This window comes from Jaculus jaculus, chromosome 7 (genome assembly GCF_020740685.1).
Source record: "Jaculus jaculus isolate mJacJac1 chromosome 7, mJacJac1.mat.Y.cur, whole genome shotgun sequence".
Lineage (NCBI taxonomy): Eukaryota > Metazoa > Chordata > Mammalia > Rodentia > Dipodidae > Jaculus > Jaculus jaculus.
In genome coordinates, this window is record NC_059108.1 from 91053248 (window position 1) to 91071584 (window position 18337).

Genomic DNA, 18337 nt, shown 5'->3' on the forward strand with positions numbered 1-18337 from the left:
TCTGCCTCCCGAGTGCTGGGATTAAAGACGTGCGCCACCACGCCCGGCCAACATATTTTTTTAAAAGTACAGGGATTTTTAAAGATGGATTGAATGTGCGGCATTTTACATCATGGGTGGTTATCAGTTTATGGGGGCCAGGGGCAGAATGTGATGGTTTGATTCATGTGTTCCCCCATAAACTTTGATGTTCCCAGCTGATGGAGATTTGGAAATTGGCACCTCCTGGAGGCAGTGTATTTGGGAGGGCAGGCTGATGGGTATTATAGCTGGTTTCCCCTTGACATTGTTTGGCATACTCTCCTGTTGTTATTGTCCTTATGTTGGCCAGGGGGTGATGTCCACCCTCTGCTCATACCATTGTCCCCTGCCATTATGGAGCTTCCCCTCAAGTCTGTAAGCCAAAATAAGTCTTTTTTCCCACAAGCTGCTCTTGGCTGGGTGATTTCTCTAAGCAATGAGAACCTGACTGCAACACCATGAAAATATTAACCACTGACTTGTATACTTTGAGTGAACTGTAGATATGAATTATATCTCAATACAATTGTTTTTTAGTAACTTTTCAACCCACTAATAGATTTTAACTGTTCTGGGTGTTGGTGCACTAAATATATGTTATAGCATGTGCATTATATGTAATACTTAATGCATACTATGTATAGGGAATTACTTGGCCAAATACCATAAACATATATGTGTATATGTATGTGTGTATGTATTATAAATAATACAATATAACTCAAAGAAAACAATGAAATCCTGACTTGTGGAGCAGCAAAGAACTAGAAGACATCATTTCTAAGTGAAGTCAACCGGTAAGAACGACTACCACCACATATATGGAAGCTTACAAAGTTGATTTGAAGCTGGGTGTGATGGTGCATGCATGTAATCTGAGCACCTGGGAAGTAGAAACAGGAAGAACTTCTAAGACTAGACTCTATTACAAAGAGAGTTCAAGGCCAACCTGGATTACATGAGGAAACACAAACAAAAAAAAAGTCAGTTTCATAGAAGAGCAGTATAGTAGTCACAGATGCTAGCAAGGAGGAATGGTGAGGAGGTCAGGTAACAGTCCCCAAAATATAGTTAGACAAGAGGAGTAAGTTCCAGTGTTCTCAGGTGAGTACAGTTTACAATTTATTACATATTTTATAAAGAACTAAGAAAAAGAAGTCTGAAGGTTCCCAACACAAAGAAATTGTAACTGTTTAGAAGAGATGAAAATATTAATTGAGATAATTTGGTCATTACATATCGTACATAGGTACTGAATTATCACACTGTACCCCATAAATATACAGAAGTATTATGTGTCAATCAAAAAATACTAAATGTTCTCATTTTACATTAGGCTTCTCAGGCTATACTAGATTTCAAAGTAACCAGGAAGCCAGGCAAGGAACAGAGAGAAACATATGTTTTATTAGCATTTTGGCCTAACACAGTTCAACTCAAATAAAATGGGATAAACCAATTTATTTCAACTAGTTGAATACAACATATAAACAATTATAAGTCTCTTTGACCATCATATGATTGTGTTCATGCAAGTACAATCATATACAACTATCTTTCTCAGCATCTACCAAAACACCATCTTTCATTTGCAGTGCTTGATACGTAAAGTTCATTGTCAAAGCTCATGTTTTAGCCATGTAAACATATTTGCTATAAGTAAACTTTAAAGGTAAGAGTGAATGATACTAACCAAAAATCAAGACAGAGCAGAGTATCACCAAATGACATAATTAGTCATTATATAATACTGTCTCAATAAGAACCACAACTTAATAAATTTCACAAAAAAAGTAGAAACAAAAAGTAATGTGTAAACTCCTAAAATAGTGTTAAATTCTGAAAGATATAATATCAAAAGGGAAAACAACGTGATATAATGAAAACCAAATCTGGTTTAGTTGTTATAATTTCACTGCAAAGAATTTCTTTATTCACTAACAAAATGCTTGATTTTCTATCATCCTTTTTAAAAAGTTAATGTGGTCAGTTCACATGAATTGGGTACTTTGTAGGAATTTTACATCCAATGTCAGTTGTGGGACTGTAATCTCACCCAAATTTTTACAAGTAACCAGAAAAATCAAGATGCCTTCATGAGAATTACCATTACAAAGTCAGATAATTCCTAAATATCATTTTTTTAAAAAAATCAATCCATCTTAACAGAGTAAGTACAGAAAAGTGTACGCCAAAGTGCTGAAAATCACTGAAAAATATTCAACAAATAAGCAAAAAATGTTCACATTTATCATCACTATTGATTTGTTCCTTTCTGGCTGAAATTAAATAAGTTTTTAAAGGTCAGTGAGGATATTCAGTGCCACTTTGATTTGTCTGCAACATACAAATAAGTTACATCTGTAATGTAAGGCAGACTACTTTAACTCTTAAACATAATTAAGTTATAAAGCCCTCAAATTTCTAAAACCAGTTATAATACTGTGCCAAGCAAAACAAATTTGTTCTCATTGCTCTAGTTCCAGCTTAATCTACAACATGAACATTTTTCCATATGCTGTCTCAAACCATCTTGACAACAAAACAAGTCTAGAAGGATATTTCTGCTGGTTTTCACAGAAGATTGAAAAAGAAGAAGAAAAGAAACTGAAATATTTTTTATCTTCAGTGAAAGCAGGTCAAGCAGCACTGGACACAGCAAGTTTCTTCAAATGATCCATGAACACTTGTAAACTAACATCATCTGTGAGAATGGGTGCTCCTGACTCCTACAAAAGAGACATAATTGACAATTAAAACAGTGTGAACCTGTGGAATGTATACTTAAAATACACAGGAAATAAATTTTAAGTAGAATAATACTCATATTCCTAGTTGCTGGGGAAAACATTATCTAGATCCTTAGGATCCAGGACTGTCTTTCTTATGCCTGAGCCACTCCCATCACACATGAATTTCTAAGAGATGAGCTATTTCAGGATGGGTGGCAGTTACCAGAAAGATGAACAAGGAACAATGCGAGTAGAGAATTGGGGTTTTAAGATAATTGCCATCATCAAGAAAACAAAATGCTGGGCTAGAGAGATGGTTTAATGGTTAAGGCACTTGCCTACAAAGGCAAAGGACCCAGGTTCAATTCCCACATATGCCAACTGTACATGGTGGTGCACACATCTAGAGTTCGTTTGGAGTGGTTAGAAGGCCCTGGTGTACCCATTCTCTCCCTCTCTCTCTCTCTCTCTCTCTTTCTCTCTCTCTCCCTCTCTCCCTCCCCCCCCCCTCTGTCTATCTAACTCTCTCAATAGAAAAACAATAATAATTTTGCTGGGCATGGTGGCACACATCTTTAATCCCAGTACTCAGAAGGCAGAGGTAGGAGGATTGCTGTGAATTCAAAACCAGCCTAGGACTTAAGAGTGAGTTCTAGGTCGGCCTAGGCTAGCATAAAACTCTACCTCAAAAAACATTAATAAATAAATAAAACTAAACTAAACTTATTACCATCATCATCATCATTATTTTATGGCTGAAGAGATGGCACAGCAGTTAAAATTGCTTGCTTGCATGCAAAGCCTAACGGCTTGCTTAAAGCCAGATGAACAAAGTGGTGCATGCATCTGGAGTTCATTTGCATTGCAAGAGGCCCTGGAGTATTTCTCTCTTCCCCCTCACTCTCCTTGCAAATAAACAAATAAAATATTTAAAATAATAATAAAGAACAGTTTGATCATTAGACCCCTTCTTCTTTACATTTTAAGGAAAATACCACCCCCTAAAAAGCCAATCATAGTACCGTTTTTTTAAATTTTAGAGCCACTTGAGATTTGTAGGGAAGTTGCAAAGGTGAGTTACTGAGTATGTATGTATGTATGTACGTGTATGTGTGTGTATGTATGTGTGTGTATATATGTGTGTGTGTGTATGTGTATGTGTGCATATACATATGTGCGTACATATATATACATATATATGTGTGTGTATATATATGTATGTGTGTATATGTATGTATGTATGTATGTGTGTATATATATATATATATATATATATATATAACTTACAGAGAGAAAGTGTGGAGAGAAAAAATAGGTGCACCAGGGCCTCCAGCCACTGCAAACAAACTACAGATGCTTGCATCACCATGTGCATCTGCCTTACATGGGTCCTGGGGAATCAAACCTGGGGCCTCTGGCTTTGCAGGCAAGCACCTTAACCACTAAGCCATCTCTCCAGCCACATAATATGATTTTTATAAAGCCTATGTGTGGGCTGGGGAGATTGCCTGCAAAGCTTGAAGGCCCATGAATTCCCCAGTACCTACATAAAGCCAGATGCACAAAGTAGTACATGCATATGAAGTTCATTTGTAGTGGCAGGAGGTCCTGGCATGCCTATACACTCTTTGTGTCTTCTTCCCAAACAATAAATAAAAATATTTTTAAAGCCCTATGCTTATCAAGTATTCTAGTCATTTTAATTGATTTCTGTTTCTGATAATTAGAATTAAGAAAGCTTTCTAATATTCATTTTAAGAAAAACCAAAATGCTTGGTTGTGACTACCAGGGAGATGCAAAGTTCATCAAAATGCTAAGAATAAGGAACTGTTGAATGCTCAGCACTAAAGGAGACATCTAAATCACCTCCAAGGCTCAGGGAACATTGACTAAGTGGGGTCTAAATGATTAAGAGCCTGATTAAGAGCCAGAGGATAGAGAGGAATGCTGTAGAATGCTGGCCTCTTACATGACATGATGGTGCAGTCATGACCTCACAGTGACTGTTGTTACCTGCTCAGACCTACACCAATCCTGGGCCCATCAACATACAAAATGATGATGGAAAAGGCATGGGGCCCCCATTCCTCCCCAAAGAGTTACTGGCAGTTAATGGGTGCTGAGGGAGGGGAAAGAGGAGAGACATTTTCTTTAGTGATATAGCCATTGGTAAGTTGCACACGCTCTGATAAACAACCCCCCCCACCCATGCCCATGCAAGCAACCATAATAAAAACTAGGCGCAGGATGGAGAGATGCCTTAGTGGTTAAAGTGTTTGCCTACAAAGCCCAAGGACCCCAGTTTGATTCTTCATTACCCACATAAGCCAGATGCACAGGGGAACGCATGCATCTGGAGTTGGTTTGCAGTGGCTAGAGGCCCTAGTGCACCCATTCTCTCTATATATCTGTCCCCCTCTCTCCCTAATTCTCTCTCAAAATGAATGGATAAATAAAAATTATGTTAAAAAAAACAGCAGTTCACACACATATACAACAACAAAGTACAAAAAGAGCTAATTCAGAAGAAGGGATCAGTGGGAGGTGGAAAGAGAAGGTAATAGGTGTTTATGATCAAAATATACTATGTACATGTATAAAAATTATCAATACATAAAATAATAAATGCATTCATGGGATGGGAAGATTGCTCAGTGGTTAAAAGCACTTGCTTGTGGGATGGAGAGATGACTTAGTGGTTAAGGCACTTGCCTGCGAAGCCTAAGGACCCAGGTTCAACTCCCCAGAACCAACATAAGCCAGACACACAAGGTGACACATGTACACAAGGTCATGCATGTGCACAAAATGGCACACATATCTAAAGTTCAATTGTAGTGGCCAGAGGCCCTGGTGTGCTGGTGTGCCAATTCTCTCTCTCTTTCTCATAAATAAAATAAATTTTTTAAAAAAAATTTGAAGAAGCACTTGCTTCTAAAGTCTACCAGCTTGGGTTTGATTCCTCAGCATCAATATAAAGCAGGATGCAAAGTGGTATAGAGACCATGGTGTGCCCAAACATGCATACATACACACATATGCAAAATTTTATAAACTGCATTCACCAAACAATTTTGATAGCCCAACCCATAACAATGAAATTTTACTATGGCAAGAGAAAGCATTTCTAGAAGACTTAATATATGAACTTTTAAATATTATGATATATCAACTCCATTCATTTTTAAATGAGAAAAAAAGGCTAAAAACAGGGAAATTAAGTAATTTTCAGAAAGCAGCAAGTTGATTGCAAACATGAGATGAGAATCACAACCCACGTGTGTCTGGTTCTGGCACAGCCACCAACACACCACTACCGCTTCTGAAGAAAGGGAAAGAAAGGCATCTGTTAACTCATGAGTCTGTGAAGACTGGTCATGAAGGGAGACCATAGTGCTAGGACTAAACAGATAGAGTTCAACTGTCTAGGCTCAAATTCTGGCTCTGCCACTTGCCACTCATGTGACTTGAGGATTATTTCACCTGTCTTAGTTTCAGCATGTACAAAGTAACAATAACAGACCGTTACCTCCCACAACAGTCATAGTAACATGAGTTGAGCAGCATAAAGCAAATAGAACATCAACTGGAATATGCTAAGTATACCACAGTCTTTTGCTATTTTCACTACTATAGTGTCTGATAACTATTATTTTGTAACACAGAAATATATTCCCTTATTCTGCATCCATAATTGTCACAGCTAAGCACAGGTCTCAAAATGTGACCTAAACAGTAACAATAGTGGCTCTTGCTTTTTTCCCTCCTAGAAACTATGTCTAATTTTTTTTTTCATTTTATGTTTTCCACCTCAACTCATCCAATCCCTGATCATTTCATCTCATCAAGACAAAACAGATGTGCATTGTCTAATTTACATGTATTACAGACCAAATTTTATACATATATACATTATGCCAATATTCAACTCTTATCAAAACCTAGCAGTTAATTGACCTCAATTTTTCAGGTAGAACATTTTTCCTCTTTAAAATATAACCAAGATGAGAGAGAAAGGGCCAAGCTACTCTGCCAGCCTTATACCCTGGAGGCCCCGGCTGTCACAGGAAGAGTGCGGCAGCAGTGCCCTCTTCAGGCCATTCATGGGTAACGCTTCTCACTGGGATTTGCTTTGGTTTCTTTTAATAGCAGTCCTCTTTTACATCAAAGAAACACCACAAATTTGTTTTATAATTGAGGGTCTTGTAAACTGGATAACTGAGATCTCATTCAGCAGCCTGTCTTGTTATTCCTTTTTCAGAAACATAGATGCTATCTAAAAAGTTTCTTATATTTTTGTTTTGCTTTTCCAGTAAGGTTTCACTCTAGCAGAAGCTGACCTGTTTACTATGTAGTCTGAGGCTGGCCTGGAACTCACAGCAATCCTACCTCTATTGGCATTAAAGACATAAGCCACCACCACTACTCCACCCCACCTCCACTTCTTAACTGTTGTGGCTTGCTGAATCAAAGCAGTTAAATTTGAATTTGAGACAAGTTCAATACCATTTCCTCCAAAGATTAACTCATCTTTCTATAGGATTGAAATTTCAAGGGGCTGGAGAGATGGTTCAGCAGTTGAAGACACTTGCTTAGAAAGTTTGTCTCCCAAAGTTCAATTCTCCATATAAAGCCAGATGTATGTGTGTCTGTCCAGAGTTCACTTGAAGTGGTAAGAGGCCTTGACATGTTGATTTCATTTTCATTTTCATATTCTCTCTCTCTCTTCCTCTTAGCATCCTTCTTCTCTCTCTTCCACACTCCTTCCCTCTTTCACAAATAAAAATATTTTAAAAGAGAAATAATAAACAAGTAATATCTATCTTTATCTGAACTGTGTGGATATATAATTCGCCCTAAAATTTAAGATTTCAAAGAAATGCATTCTCCAGAATAATGACACTAGTGGAGAAGTGAGCAACCTGAAACCTCATGTGAGAAGCTAAGCATCAGACCCTATTCTGTTCTGTTCTGTTCTGTTCTGTACCTATGACAGCTGAAGGCAACAGTGCCAGTTCCTTTCTTTTTCCCCACCATTTGTCCACCTGGAGCCTCTTTCCAAAGAGACTGACTTCTATACTGAAGTGACAGTAGTCCCTAAGGCAGGATCCACTGAGGCCCTTCCCAGAACTGTGAATTCCTTCACAGTGATGTCAATGCTAATGTGACCACCAAGGCTGCTGAGAGTGGTTTTCATGCTCACATTAGATGCAGCAGAAAAGTTTGGTAGGCTTTATTTAGTTTTTGATTTTTTGTTTGTTTGAAGTAAGGTCTTACACTAGCCCAGGCTGACCTGGAAGTCACTATGTAGTCTCAGTGTAGCCTTGAACTCACAGCAATTCTCAAACCTGTGCCTTCCTAGTGCTGGGTTTAAAGATGTGCACCACCACACCGACCTAGTTTTGTCATTTTTTTTCTGAGACAGGGTCTCATGTGGCCCAAGCTGATTATGTAGATAACACTGGCCTTGAACCACTGATTGTCTTGCCTCAGCAGCCCCTGCCAAATGCTAGGATTACAGTTGTGCCACCATGCCTAGTCATCACTGGATTCCTGATTTCTAGCAATAAGATATCAGATCACATTAATTTCTAATCATCACATGAAATCAGCTTAAAGTAAAAATCCAGAATTTAAAGTCAAAAAGATCTGGCTAAAATGCAAGGTCCCGTCACAGTTCACCTATGTGATCTTGAATACGCTAATATAAGCCTTCATTTCTTCGTCTGAAAACTAGGGGTAATGACATAAACCTCATAAACCTTTTAACAATTAAATGATTTCAGAAAAATATAATTGTGATGAAAACAGTACAGATTCAATTAGTGGTTATGACTGTGAAACTATTTTTAAAAACTCATAAAAACCACAGGTCAGCCTCAGCTACAGCAAGATCCTACCTTGAAAAAAAAAATCACAGGTCAAGGGCTAGAGAGATGGCTTAGCAGATAAGGTGCTTGCCTGCAAAGCCTAAGGACCCAGGTTCAATTCCCAGAACCCACATAAGCCAGATGCACAAGGCACATGCATCTACGGTATGCTGTAATGGCTAGAGTTCATGGCATGCCCATTCTCTCCCTCCCCACTCCCCGATAAATAAATAAAAATTTAACAAAATGTTTAAAAAGCACAGCTCAAGCCAGGCATGGTGATGCACAGCACTCAGGAAGCAGACTTAGGAGGGTCACTTTGAGTTCTAAGCCTAGAAGTACAGAATAAGTTCCATGTGAGCCTGGGCAGGACTGAGACCCTCCCTTGAAAAAAACAACAAAAAATATAGGTCAAGAAAGACCTTAACATGGAGTGTGGTGGCATACAACTGTAAGCTCAGCTGAGGCAGAATGGTCATCAATTCAAGGCTAACCTGAGCCAAAAAGCAAGATCTTATCAAAAAAGGTTATGGGGCTGAAGAGATGGCTCAGTGGTTAAGGTGATTCCTGTAATGCCTAAGGACCCACATAAAGCCTGATGCACAAGGTGGTAGATGCATCTGGAATTTATTTACAGTGGATACATGCCCTGGCAGATCCATTCATATTCTCTCATAATAAATAAGGAGAGAAGAAGGGAGTAAAAAACTGGTTTATCTAGCCGGGTGTGGTGGTGCACACCTTTAAATCCAGCACTCAGGAGGCAGAGGTAGGAGGACTGCTGTGAGTTTAAGGCCAACCTGGGACTACAGAATAAGTTCCATGTCGCCTTGGGTTAGAGTGAGACCTTACCACAAGAAAATAAAAATGAAAATGAATAGTTATTTCCCTCAAGTAATTTATAACTTAACAGAATAACTAAGTGCCATAAGATGAGGAAGCAGAGATGATAATAAACATGGATACTACAGAAATCCAGTCAATGATCATAGAAAAGATCTTAGGGATTCAGCAAACAAAAAGTGAGCCTTGACAGATGGCTACAATATGTCTTAAGTGGTGATTGAGATAAAAATCACAGAATGGGAACATACCCCAGGTATTCAACACAGAGTGGAGCCTACCACAGACAAAATATCTAAGTACTAACTAACAATCAAAAGAGACTGGGTCAAAAATCCAGGCATAGTGGTGTACGCCTTTAATCCCAGCAATCAGGACATAGAAGTAGGAGGATCACTATGAGTTCAAGGCTACCCTGAGACTACATAGTGAATTCCAGGTCAGCCTGGGCTAGAATGAAACCCTACCTCAAAAAAATAAAATAAAATAAAATAAAATAAACCTGAGGCACTAAGAGCAGTTAACAGAGAATCAAAACAGTCTATGTGAAAAGTACCAAGGACCTGACTTTGACTAATGACATGAGAGGGAAGGAATGGCTAGAAGAAACAGAACAAAATGTCAGAATAATTAAATATAGGAAGGAAAAATTGTAAGTAACCAAAGTTTTAAGCCCTGGGCATTAAAAAGACAGAATGTGTTCTGTAAAAAAAAAAAAAAAAAAAAAAAAAAAAAAAAAAAACAACTAAGAAGGCCAGAGCAACAAAATAAGAAAAGAAAGAAAAAGAAAAAGAAAAAAAAGAAAGCTGAGGGCTGAGGTGAGGACATTCTGCTGTGAACTGTCTGCAAGAAATTCAAGGATATGCAGAGGGCAGTTAAGGAAAATGAGAACTACAATGGAGAATGCAGCCAACCGAAGATGAAGTTTGTCAAGTTAGCCTTCAGACAAAAGCTTCAACTGCAGCGCATCAGTTCACAGAGACACACATGTGGAGAGAGGAAGCGGCAGTGGAAGAGCTCACAGAGACACACTTGTGGAGGTACTGGATAGAACGATGAGATTCTACACACACTGGAAGGGACTTAATGCCTGTTATGCTTCACATATATTTTATTCTTCCTGGACCTCATATCTTCTAGCAATGCCTACTTTACCTTCTTTCTAATGCTTCCATCTTCATTACCACTGTCTTAAGTTACTCCCGAAATCTCTCATCTGTGCTCTAATAGCTGAACCAAATGCATGGCTAAAATAAGTTAGGTAGCACACTGCAGAAATATAAGTAAAATTAACCCTCACTATATTTAAAGGCCTTTTATTTTCATTCTCTGTTCATCTATTATATTCCTTATAATTTTTTTCAATAAATTATTTTTTATTTATTTGTTTATTTCAGAGAAGAATGGCCATGCCAGGGCTTCTAGCCACTACAAATGAACTCTGGACACATGCACCAGGTGGTATATCTGGCTTTATGTGGGTACTGGGGAACTGAGCCTGAGTCCTTAGGCTTTGCAAGCAAGTGCTTTAACTGCTAAGCAATCTCTCTGGCCACATATCATTTATTCTATTTTGTATTTCTTTACCCCAATTCAGGGTATAGTAGAAGAAAAATTTCACTCTGAAGGCATAGTAGACATTTTCAACAAAATCACAGAAGAAAACTGACCCCAAACTGGGAAAGAGGTGCCAATGCAAATACAGAAAGCCTTTAGAACACCAAACAGACAAAACCTGGAAAGAACCTCTCCTTGCCATACACACAAACCAAAGAAAATATATTGAAAGCAGAGGGAAAAAATCAAGTCACATACTAAGGCAAGCCCATCAGGATCACAGCAGATTACTTAACACACACTTTAAAAGCCAGAAGGACTTAGAATGATACATTCCAAGTTCAGAAAGATAACAACTGCCAACCAAGGTTGCTTTAACATGCAAAGCTATCCATTCCAGTACACAAAGAATAAGGAAATTCCACAACAAAAGCATGCTAAAGGAATATTTGAAGACAAAACCAACTCTACAGAAAATACTTGAAAGGATCCTCCATGCTGAAGAGAAAGAAAAGTACACATGAGGAACCTAGAAAAAACAAACCATACTCAAATACTAGTTAAAACAAAAGAACAGCCAGATGTGGTGGTGCACGCCTTTAATCCTAGCACTTGGGAGGCACAGGTAGGAGGACTGCCATGAGTTTGAGGCCACCGTGAAACTACATAGTAAATTCCAGGTCAGCCTGAGCTAGAGTGAGACTCTACCTCAAAAAAACAAAAAAAGAGGGAGGGAGGAAGTGAGCAAGCACAAAGGTAAAACCAAAAGAACTACAAAACAAGAAAAATCCCAAAAATAAATATACACCTTTTCAATAATAACTCAGTATCAGCAGCCCCAACCAAAAGACACAGGTTTGCAGACTGGGTTAAAAACAAGGATCCCTCAATTTGTTGCCTCCCAGAAACTCACCTTTCTACAAAGGATGGACACTATCTTAGGATGAAAGGTTGGAAAACAGTGTTTCAAGCAAATGGGCCTAGAAAACAAGCAGGGGTTGCTATCCTAATATCTGAGGGTAGACTTCAGTCTAACATTAGTTAGGAAAGATAAGGAAGGTCACTTCATATTGATTAAAAGCACACTCCAACAGGAGGACATTATAATCTTAAACATGTATGTACCTAACATGAGGACTCCCAACTTCATCAAACATACACTATTAGAACTAAGGTCACAGATAACACCAAACACAATTATAGTGGGTAACTTCAACACCCCACTCTCATCAATTGATACGTTATCCCAGCAAAAAATAGAGATGCCAGGCATGGTGGCATATGCCTTTAATCCCAGCACTCAGGAGGCAGAGGGAGGAGGATCGCTGTGAGTTCGAAGATACCCAGAGACTACATAGTGAATTCCAGGTCAGCCTGAGCTAGAATGAGGCCTTACCTCAAAAAACCAAAAAGAATAAAAATAAAAAATAAAACAGAGATGCATCTTGATTAAATGACTTCGTAGAACAAATGGACCTAACAGATATCAAAATATTTCAACCAAATGCTGCAGAATACACATTCTATAAATGAATACACATTATATAAATGGACTAAAAGACAAAAATCACCTCAACATCTCAACAGAGGTAGAAAAGGCATTTGACAAAATCCAACATCCCTTCATGACAAAAGTCCTACAGAAACTGTGAATAGAAGGAACATTTCTAAACATAATAAAGGCTGTTTATAACAAACCTACAGCCAACATAGTACTAAATGCAAGAAAATCTTGAAGCTTTTACACTAAAATCAAGAACAATGGTATCCACCGTCTCTACTGTTATTTAATATAGTACTAGAAGTCTTAGCCATAGCAATAAGGCAAGAGACACATAGAAAAGGGATTCAAATTGGAAAGAGATCAAGTTATCATTATTTGCAGATGATATGATTCTGTACATAAAGGATCCTAAAGACTCTACCAGCAAGCTGTTAGAGCTGCTAAACACCATGTGGTAGGATACAAAATAAACACACAGAAATCAGTAGCCTTCCTATATGCTAAAATAAACACACAGAAATCAGTAGCCTTCCTATATCTTCCTATATGCTAACAACAAACACACAGAGGATGAAATCATAGAATCACTCCCATTCACAATTGTATCAAAAAAAAAAAAGTACTTTGGAATAAACCTAGCCAAAGAAGTGAAGGATCTCTATAATCAAAACTTTAAACACTCAAGGGAGAAATTGCAGAAGGCACTAGAAAATGGAAAGACATCCCTTGTTCTTGGATTGAAAGAATCAATATTGTGAAAATGGCAATCCTCCAAAAGCAATCTACACATTTAATGCAATCTCCATCAAAAGTCCAATGGTGAAGCCGGGCGTGGTAGCGCACGCCTTTAATCCCAGCACTCGGGAGGCAGAGGTAGGAGGATCGCTGTGAGTTCAAGGCTACCCTGAGACCACATAGTGGATTCCAGGTCAGTCTGGGCCAGAGTAAGACCCTACCTTGAAAAACCAAAAAAAAAAAAAAAAGTCCAATGGTGGGCTGGAAAGATGGCTCAGCGGTTAACGCATTTTCCTAAGCCAAAGGACCTAGGTTCGATTTCCCAGGACCCACATTAGCCAGATGCACAAGGGGGTGCACGCATCTGGAGTTCGTTTTCAGTGGCTGGAGGCCCTGGCGTGCCCATTCATCCTCTCACACTCACACATTCTCTCTCTTTCTGTCAAATAAATAATTGGTCTAATGGCATTCTTCACGGAAATAGAAAAAACAATCCAAAAATTCATTTGGAAGCACAAAAAACCTTGAATGTCTAAAACAATTTGGAGCAACAAAAATAAGGCCATACCTGATTTTAACCTATTCTACAGGACCATAATAACAAAAACAGCGTGGCACTGGCACAAAAACAGACAAGTAGATCAATGGAACAGAATAGAGGACCCAGATGTAAGTCCAGGTACCAAAAATACTCATTGGAGAAAAGACAGCCTCTTCAGGAAATAGTGCGCTGTAGAAGCATGAAAATAGATCCTTATCTCTGTCCATGCACAAGAATTAAGTCCAAATGGATCAAAGACCTTAATATCAGACCTGAAACTCTGAAAATGCTACAGAAAAAAAGTAGGGGAAACCCTTCAACATATTGGTCTTCGCAAAGACTTGCTGAATATAACCCCAATTGCACAGTAAATAAAACCACAGATCAACTACTTAGACTTCATGAAATTACAAAACTTTTGCACAGTAAAGGACACTGTGACTACAGCAAACAGGCAACCTACATAGGAGAAAATCTTTGCCATCTATATATCTGACAGAGGATTAATATCCAAAATATATAAAGATCTCAAAAAACTAAATAATAAGAAAGCAAACAACCCAATTAAAAAATGGGTACTGAACTAAATAGAGTTCTTAAAAAAAAAAAATACAGCCGGGCGTGGTGGCGCACACCTTTAATTCCAGCACTCGGGAGGCAGAGGTAGGAGGATCGCCATGAGTTCAAGGCCACCCTGAGACTACAGAGTTAATTCCAGGTCAGCCTGGACCAGAGTGAGACCCTACCTCGAAAAACCAAAAAAAAAAAAAAAAAAAAAAAAAATACAGATGGCAAACAATCATCTAAAACAAAGTTATACAACCCTAGCAATCAGGGAAATGTAGATTAAAACTTCTTTGAGATTCCATCTCATTCCTATCAGAATGGCTACCATCATGAAAACAAATGACCATAAATGCTAGAGAAGATGTGGAAAAAGAGGAACCCTTCTACAATGCTGGTGGGAATACAATCTGGTCCAGCCACTGAGGAAATCAGTGTGGAGGTTCGTGAGACAGCTAAAAATAGATTTACCACATGACCCAGCTATACCACTCCTAGGCATATATTGTAAGGACTCATCTCACTTCCTTAAAAATACTTCCTCATACTGAGCAACAAAAATGAGGCTGGTGGTATCACCATACCTGATTTTAACCTATACTACAGAGCCATAGTAACAAAAACAGCATGGTACTGGCACAAAAACACACATGTAGATCAGTGGAACAGAATAGAGGACCCAGATGTAAGCCCAAGTAGCTATAGCCACCTGACATTTGATAAAAATGCCAAAAACACTCATTGGAGAAGAGACAGCCTCTTCAGCAAATGGTGTTTTGAAAACTGGATATATATCTGCAGAAGGATGAAAATAGATTCTTCTTTCTCGCCATGCACAAGAATTAAGTCCAAATGGATTAAAGACCTTAACATCAGACCTGAAACTCTGAAACTGCTAGAGGAAAAAGTAGGGGAAACCCTTCAACATATTGGTCTTGGCAAAGACTTTCTGAATACAACCCCAATTGCTCAGGCAATAAAACCACAGATTAACCACTGGGACCTCATGAAATTACAAAGATTTTGCACTGCAAAGGACACAGTGAAAAAAGCAAAGAGGCAACTTACAGAATGGGAAAAAAATCTTTGCCAGCTATATATCTGATAGAGGATTAATATCTAGGATATACAAAGAACTCAAAAAGTTAAATAATAAGGAATCAAACAAGCCAATCAAAAAATGGGCTACGGAGCTAAATAGAGCATTCTCAAAGGAAGAAGTACGAATGGCATATAAGCATCTAAAAAAAGGTTCTACATCACTAGTCATCAGGGAAATGCAAATTAAAACTTCATTGAGATTCCATCTCATTCCTGTCAGATTGGCCACCATCATGAAAACAAATGATCATAAATGTTGGCGGGGATGTGGAAAAAAAGGAACCCTTCTACACTGCTGGTGGGAATGCAATCTGGTCCAGCCATTATGGAAAACAGTGTGGAGGTTCCTAAAACAGCTAAAGATTGATCTGCCATATGACCCAGCTATAGCACTCCTAGGCATATATCCAAAGGACTCATCTCATTTCCTTAGAAGTACGTGCTCAACCATGTTTATTGCTGCTCAATTTATAATAGCTGGGAAATGGAACCAGCCTAGATGTCCCTCAACTGATGAGTAGATAATGATGTGGCACATTTATACAATGGAGTTCTACTCAGTGGTAAAGAAAAATGAAGTTATGAAATTTGCAGAAAAATGGATGGACCTGGAAAGGATTATACTAAGTGAGGTAACCCAGGCCCAGAAAGCCAAGCGCCACATGTTCTCTCTCATATGTGGATCCTAGCTACTGATGATTGGGCTTCTGAGTGAGAATGAAAATACTTAGTAGCAGAGGCCAGTAAGTTAAAAAGGAGACATAAAGGGAAGAGAAAGGAAGGGAGGAGGATACTTAATAGGTTGATATTGTATATATGTAATTACAATGATTGTAATGGGGAGGTAATATGATGGAGAATGGAATTTCAAATGGGAAAGTGTGGGGGTGGGGAGGGAGGGAATTACCATGGGATATATTTTATAATCATGGAAAATGTTAATAAAAATTTAAAATTTTTTAAAAAAAGAAGAAAGTGGTGGGGGGGAGGGAATTACCACGGGATTTTTTTTTTATAATCATGGAAAATGCTAATAAAAATTAAAAAAAAAATACTTGCTCAGTGGGGGGAGGGAGGCCATTACTATGGGATATTGTTTACAATCATGGAAGTTGTTCATAAAAAATAAATTAATTATTTTAAAAAAAGATACTTGCTCAGCCATGTTTATTGCCATTCAATTCACAATAGCTGGGAAATGGAACCAGCCTAGATGTCTCTCAACTGATAAGTGGATAATGAAGATGTGGCACATTTACACACTGGAGTTCTAATCAGTGGTAAAGATACATGAAATTGGCAGGGAAATGGACAGATCTGAAAAGGATTGTACTTAGTGAGATAAACCAGACCCAGAAAGCCAAATGTCATATGTTCAATCTGTGGATCCTAGCTACAAGGGATTGGACTTCTATGTGAGTAGGAACAAAACTCAGTAGCAGAAGCCAGTAAGCTAGAAAGGGGATATAACGGGAATAGAAAGGGAGGGAGGAGAGACACAATAGGATGGTATTATATATATAAGTAGAACAGATTAATGGGGATGAAAAGGCCTAAGTGAGGTCAGGGGATGACTGAGTAAAGGAAAGGTAGAGGGAGGGCTAATCAAAATTTAAGAGAAAACACACACACACACACACACACACACACACACACACACACACACAGGAACACCTACACACAGACACAAAAACAGTCCGAAAGGGCACAGAAAGGAATTTTAGGAGACGTACAGCTCCGCTTTCACGTGAAGTGCACCTCGACCCGGAAGTGTGGTCTTCTCACCTGAGGACTGTGAAGACTGACAAGGTTGGCAATGGAGAACCAAAAATCGCCAGACTCCTCTCAGAATACCAAGCAGTGTGTGCTTTCAGAAGAGCTAACTTCAGAAGGAAAATGGATCAAGCTTGAAAAAACAACTTACATGGATCCTACTGGTAAAACTAGAACTTGGGAAACAGTGAAACGGACAACCAGAAAGGGACAGACTGCTGATGGTGTATCAATCATCCCAGTTCTACAAAGAACTCTTCACTATGAGTGTATTGTTCTGGTGAAACAGTTCCGACCACCGATGGGTGGCTACTGCCTAGAGTTCCCTGCAGGCCTCATCGATGACAGTGAGAGCCCAGAAGCAGCTGCTCTTCACGAGCTGGAGGAGGAGACTGGCTACAAAGGAGATGTTGCCGAATGTTCTCCAGCTGTGTGTATGGATCCAGGTTTATCAAACTGCACTACACACGTTGTGACAGTAACCATCAATGGTGATGACACAGAAAACGTAAGGCCTAAGCCGAAACCAGGGGATGGAGAATTTATAGAAGTCATTTCTTGACCAAAGGATGACCTGCTGAATAGACTGGATGCTTTGGTAGCTGAAGAACATCTCACCATGGATGCCAGAGTCTACTCCTATGCTCTGGTGCTGAAACATGCAAACATGAAGCCATTTGAAGTGCCATTCCTGAAATTTTAAGGCCAAAGAGGACACTAGCCAAGTTTTGGTAAATGAGACTCCAGGCCTTCATTACAAAGACTTTGTATTCAATGTAGTTGAATGTAGATTTGAAAACAGCTTTTTCATAAAATAAAAGCACAGAATGCAAAAAAAATAATTTAAGAGAACCTGGGCGTGGGAGTGCGTGCCTTTAATCCCAGCACTATTCTCTCTCTCTCAAATAAATAAAACTTCAAGATATATAAAAAATGGAGCCAGGCATAGTGGCACATGCCTTTAATCCCTCACTCAGGAGGCAGAGGTAGCAGGATCGTCATGAGTTTGAGGCCACCCTGAGACTACATAGTGAATTCCAGCTCCACCTGGGCTAGTGTAAGACCCTACCTCGAAAACAATTTGGGCTGGAGGAA

At 38.8% G+C, this 18337-nt stretch overlaps 2 protein-coding genes across 3 annotated transcripts in view; one reads left to right on the forward strand and one right to left on the reverse strand.

Annotated features, from left to right (window-relative positions):
- Positions 1 to 1408: 1408 nt before the first annotated feature.
- Sec23a (SEC23 homolog A, COPII coat complex component) overlaps positions 1409 to 18337 on the reverse strand; it is an 88481-nt gene continuing 71552 nt past the window's right edge. For both annotated transcript variants that reach the window (XM_045154390.1, XM_045154391.1), the window contains one exon: positions 1409 to 2750. In XM_045154390.1, the coding sequence (XP_045010325.1) occupies positions 2661 to 2750 (90 nt within the window). In that variant the 3' untranslated portion in view covers positions 1409 to 2660. The remainder of the gene's footprint in view (positions 2751 to 18337) is intronic.
- On the forward strand, positions 17279 to 17994 carry LOC101600968 (ADP-sugar pyrophosphatase-like). Its single transcript, XM_045154392.1, has one exon. It carries the CDS (start codon positions 17286 to 17288, stop codon positions 17802 to 17804), a length of 519 nt encoding a protein of 172 aa, XP_045010327.1. The 5' UTR covers positions 17279 to 17285; the 3' UTR covers positions 17805 to 17994.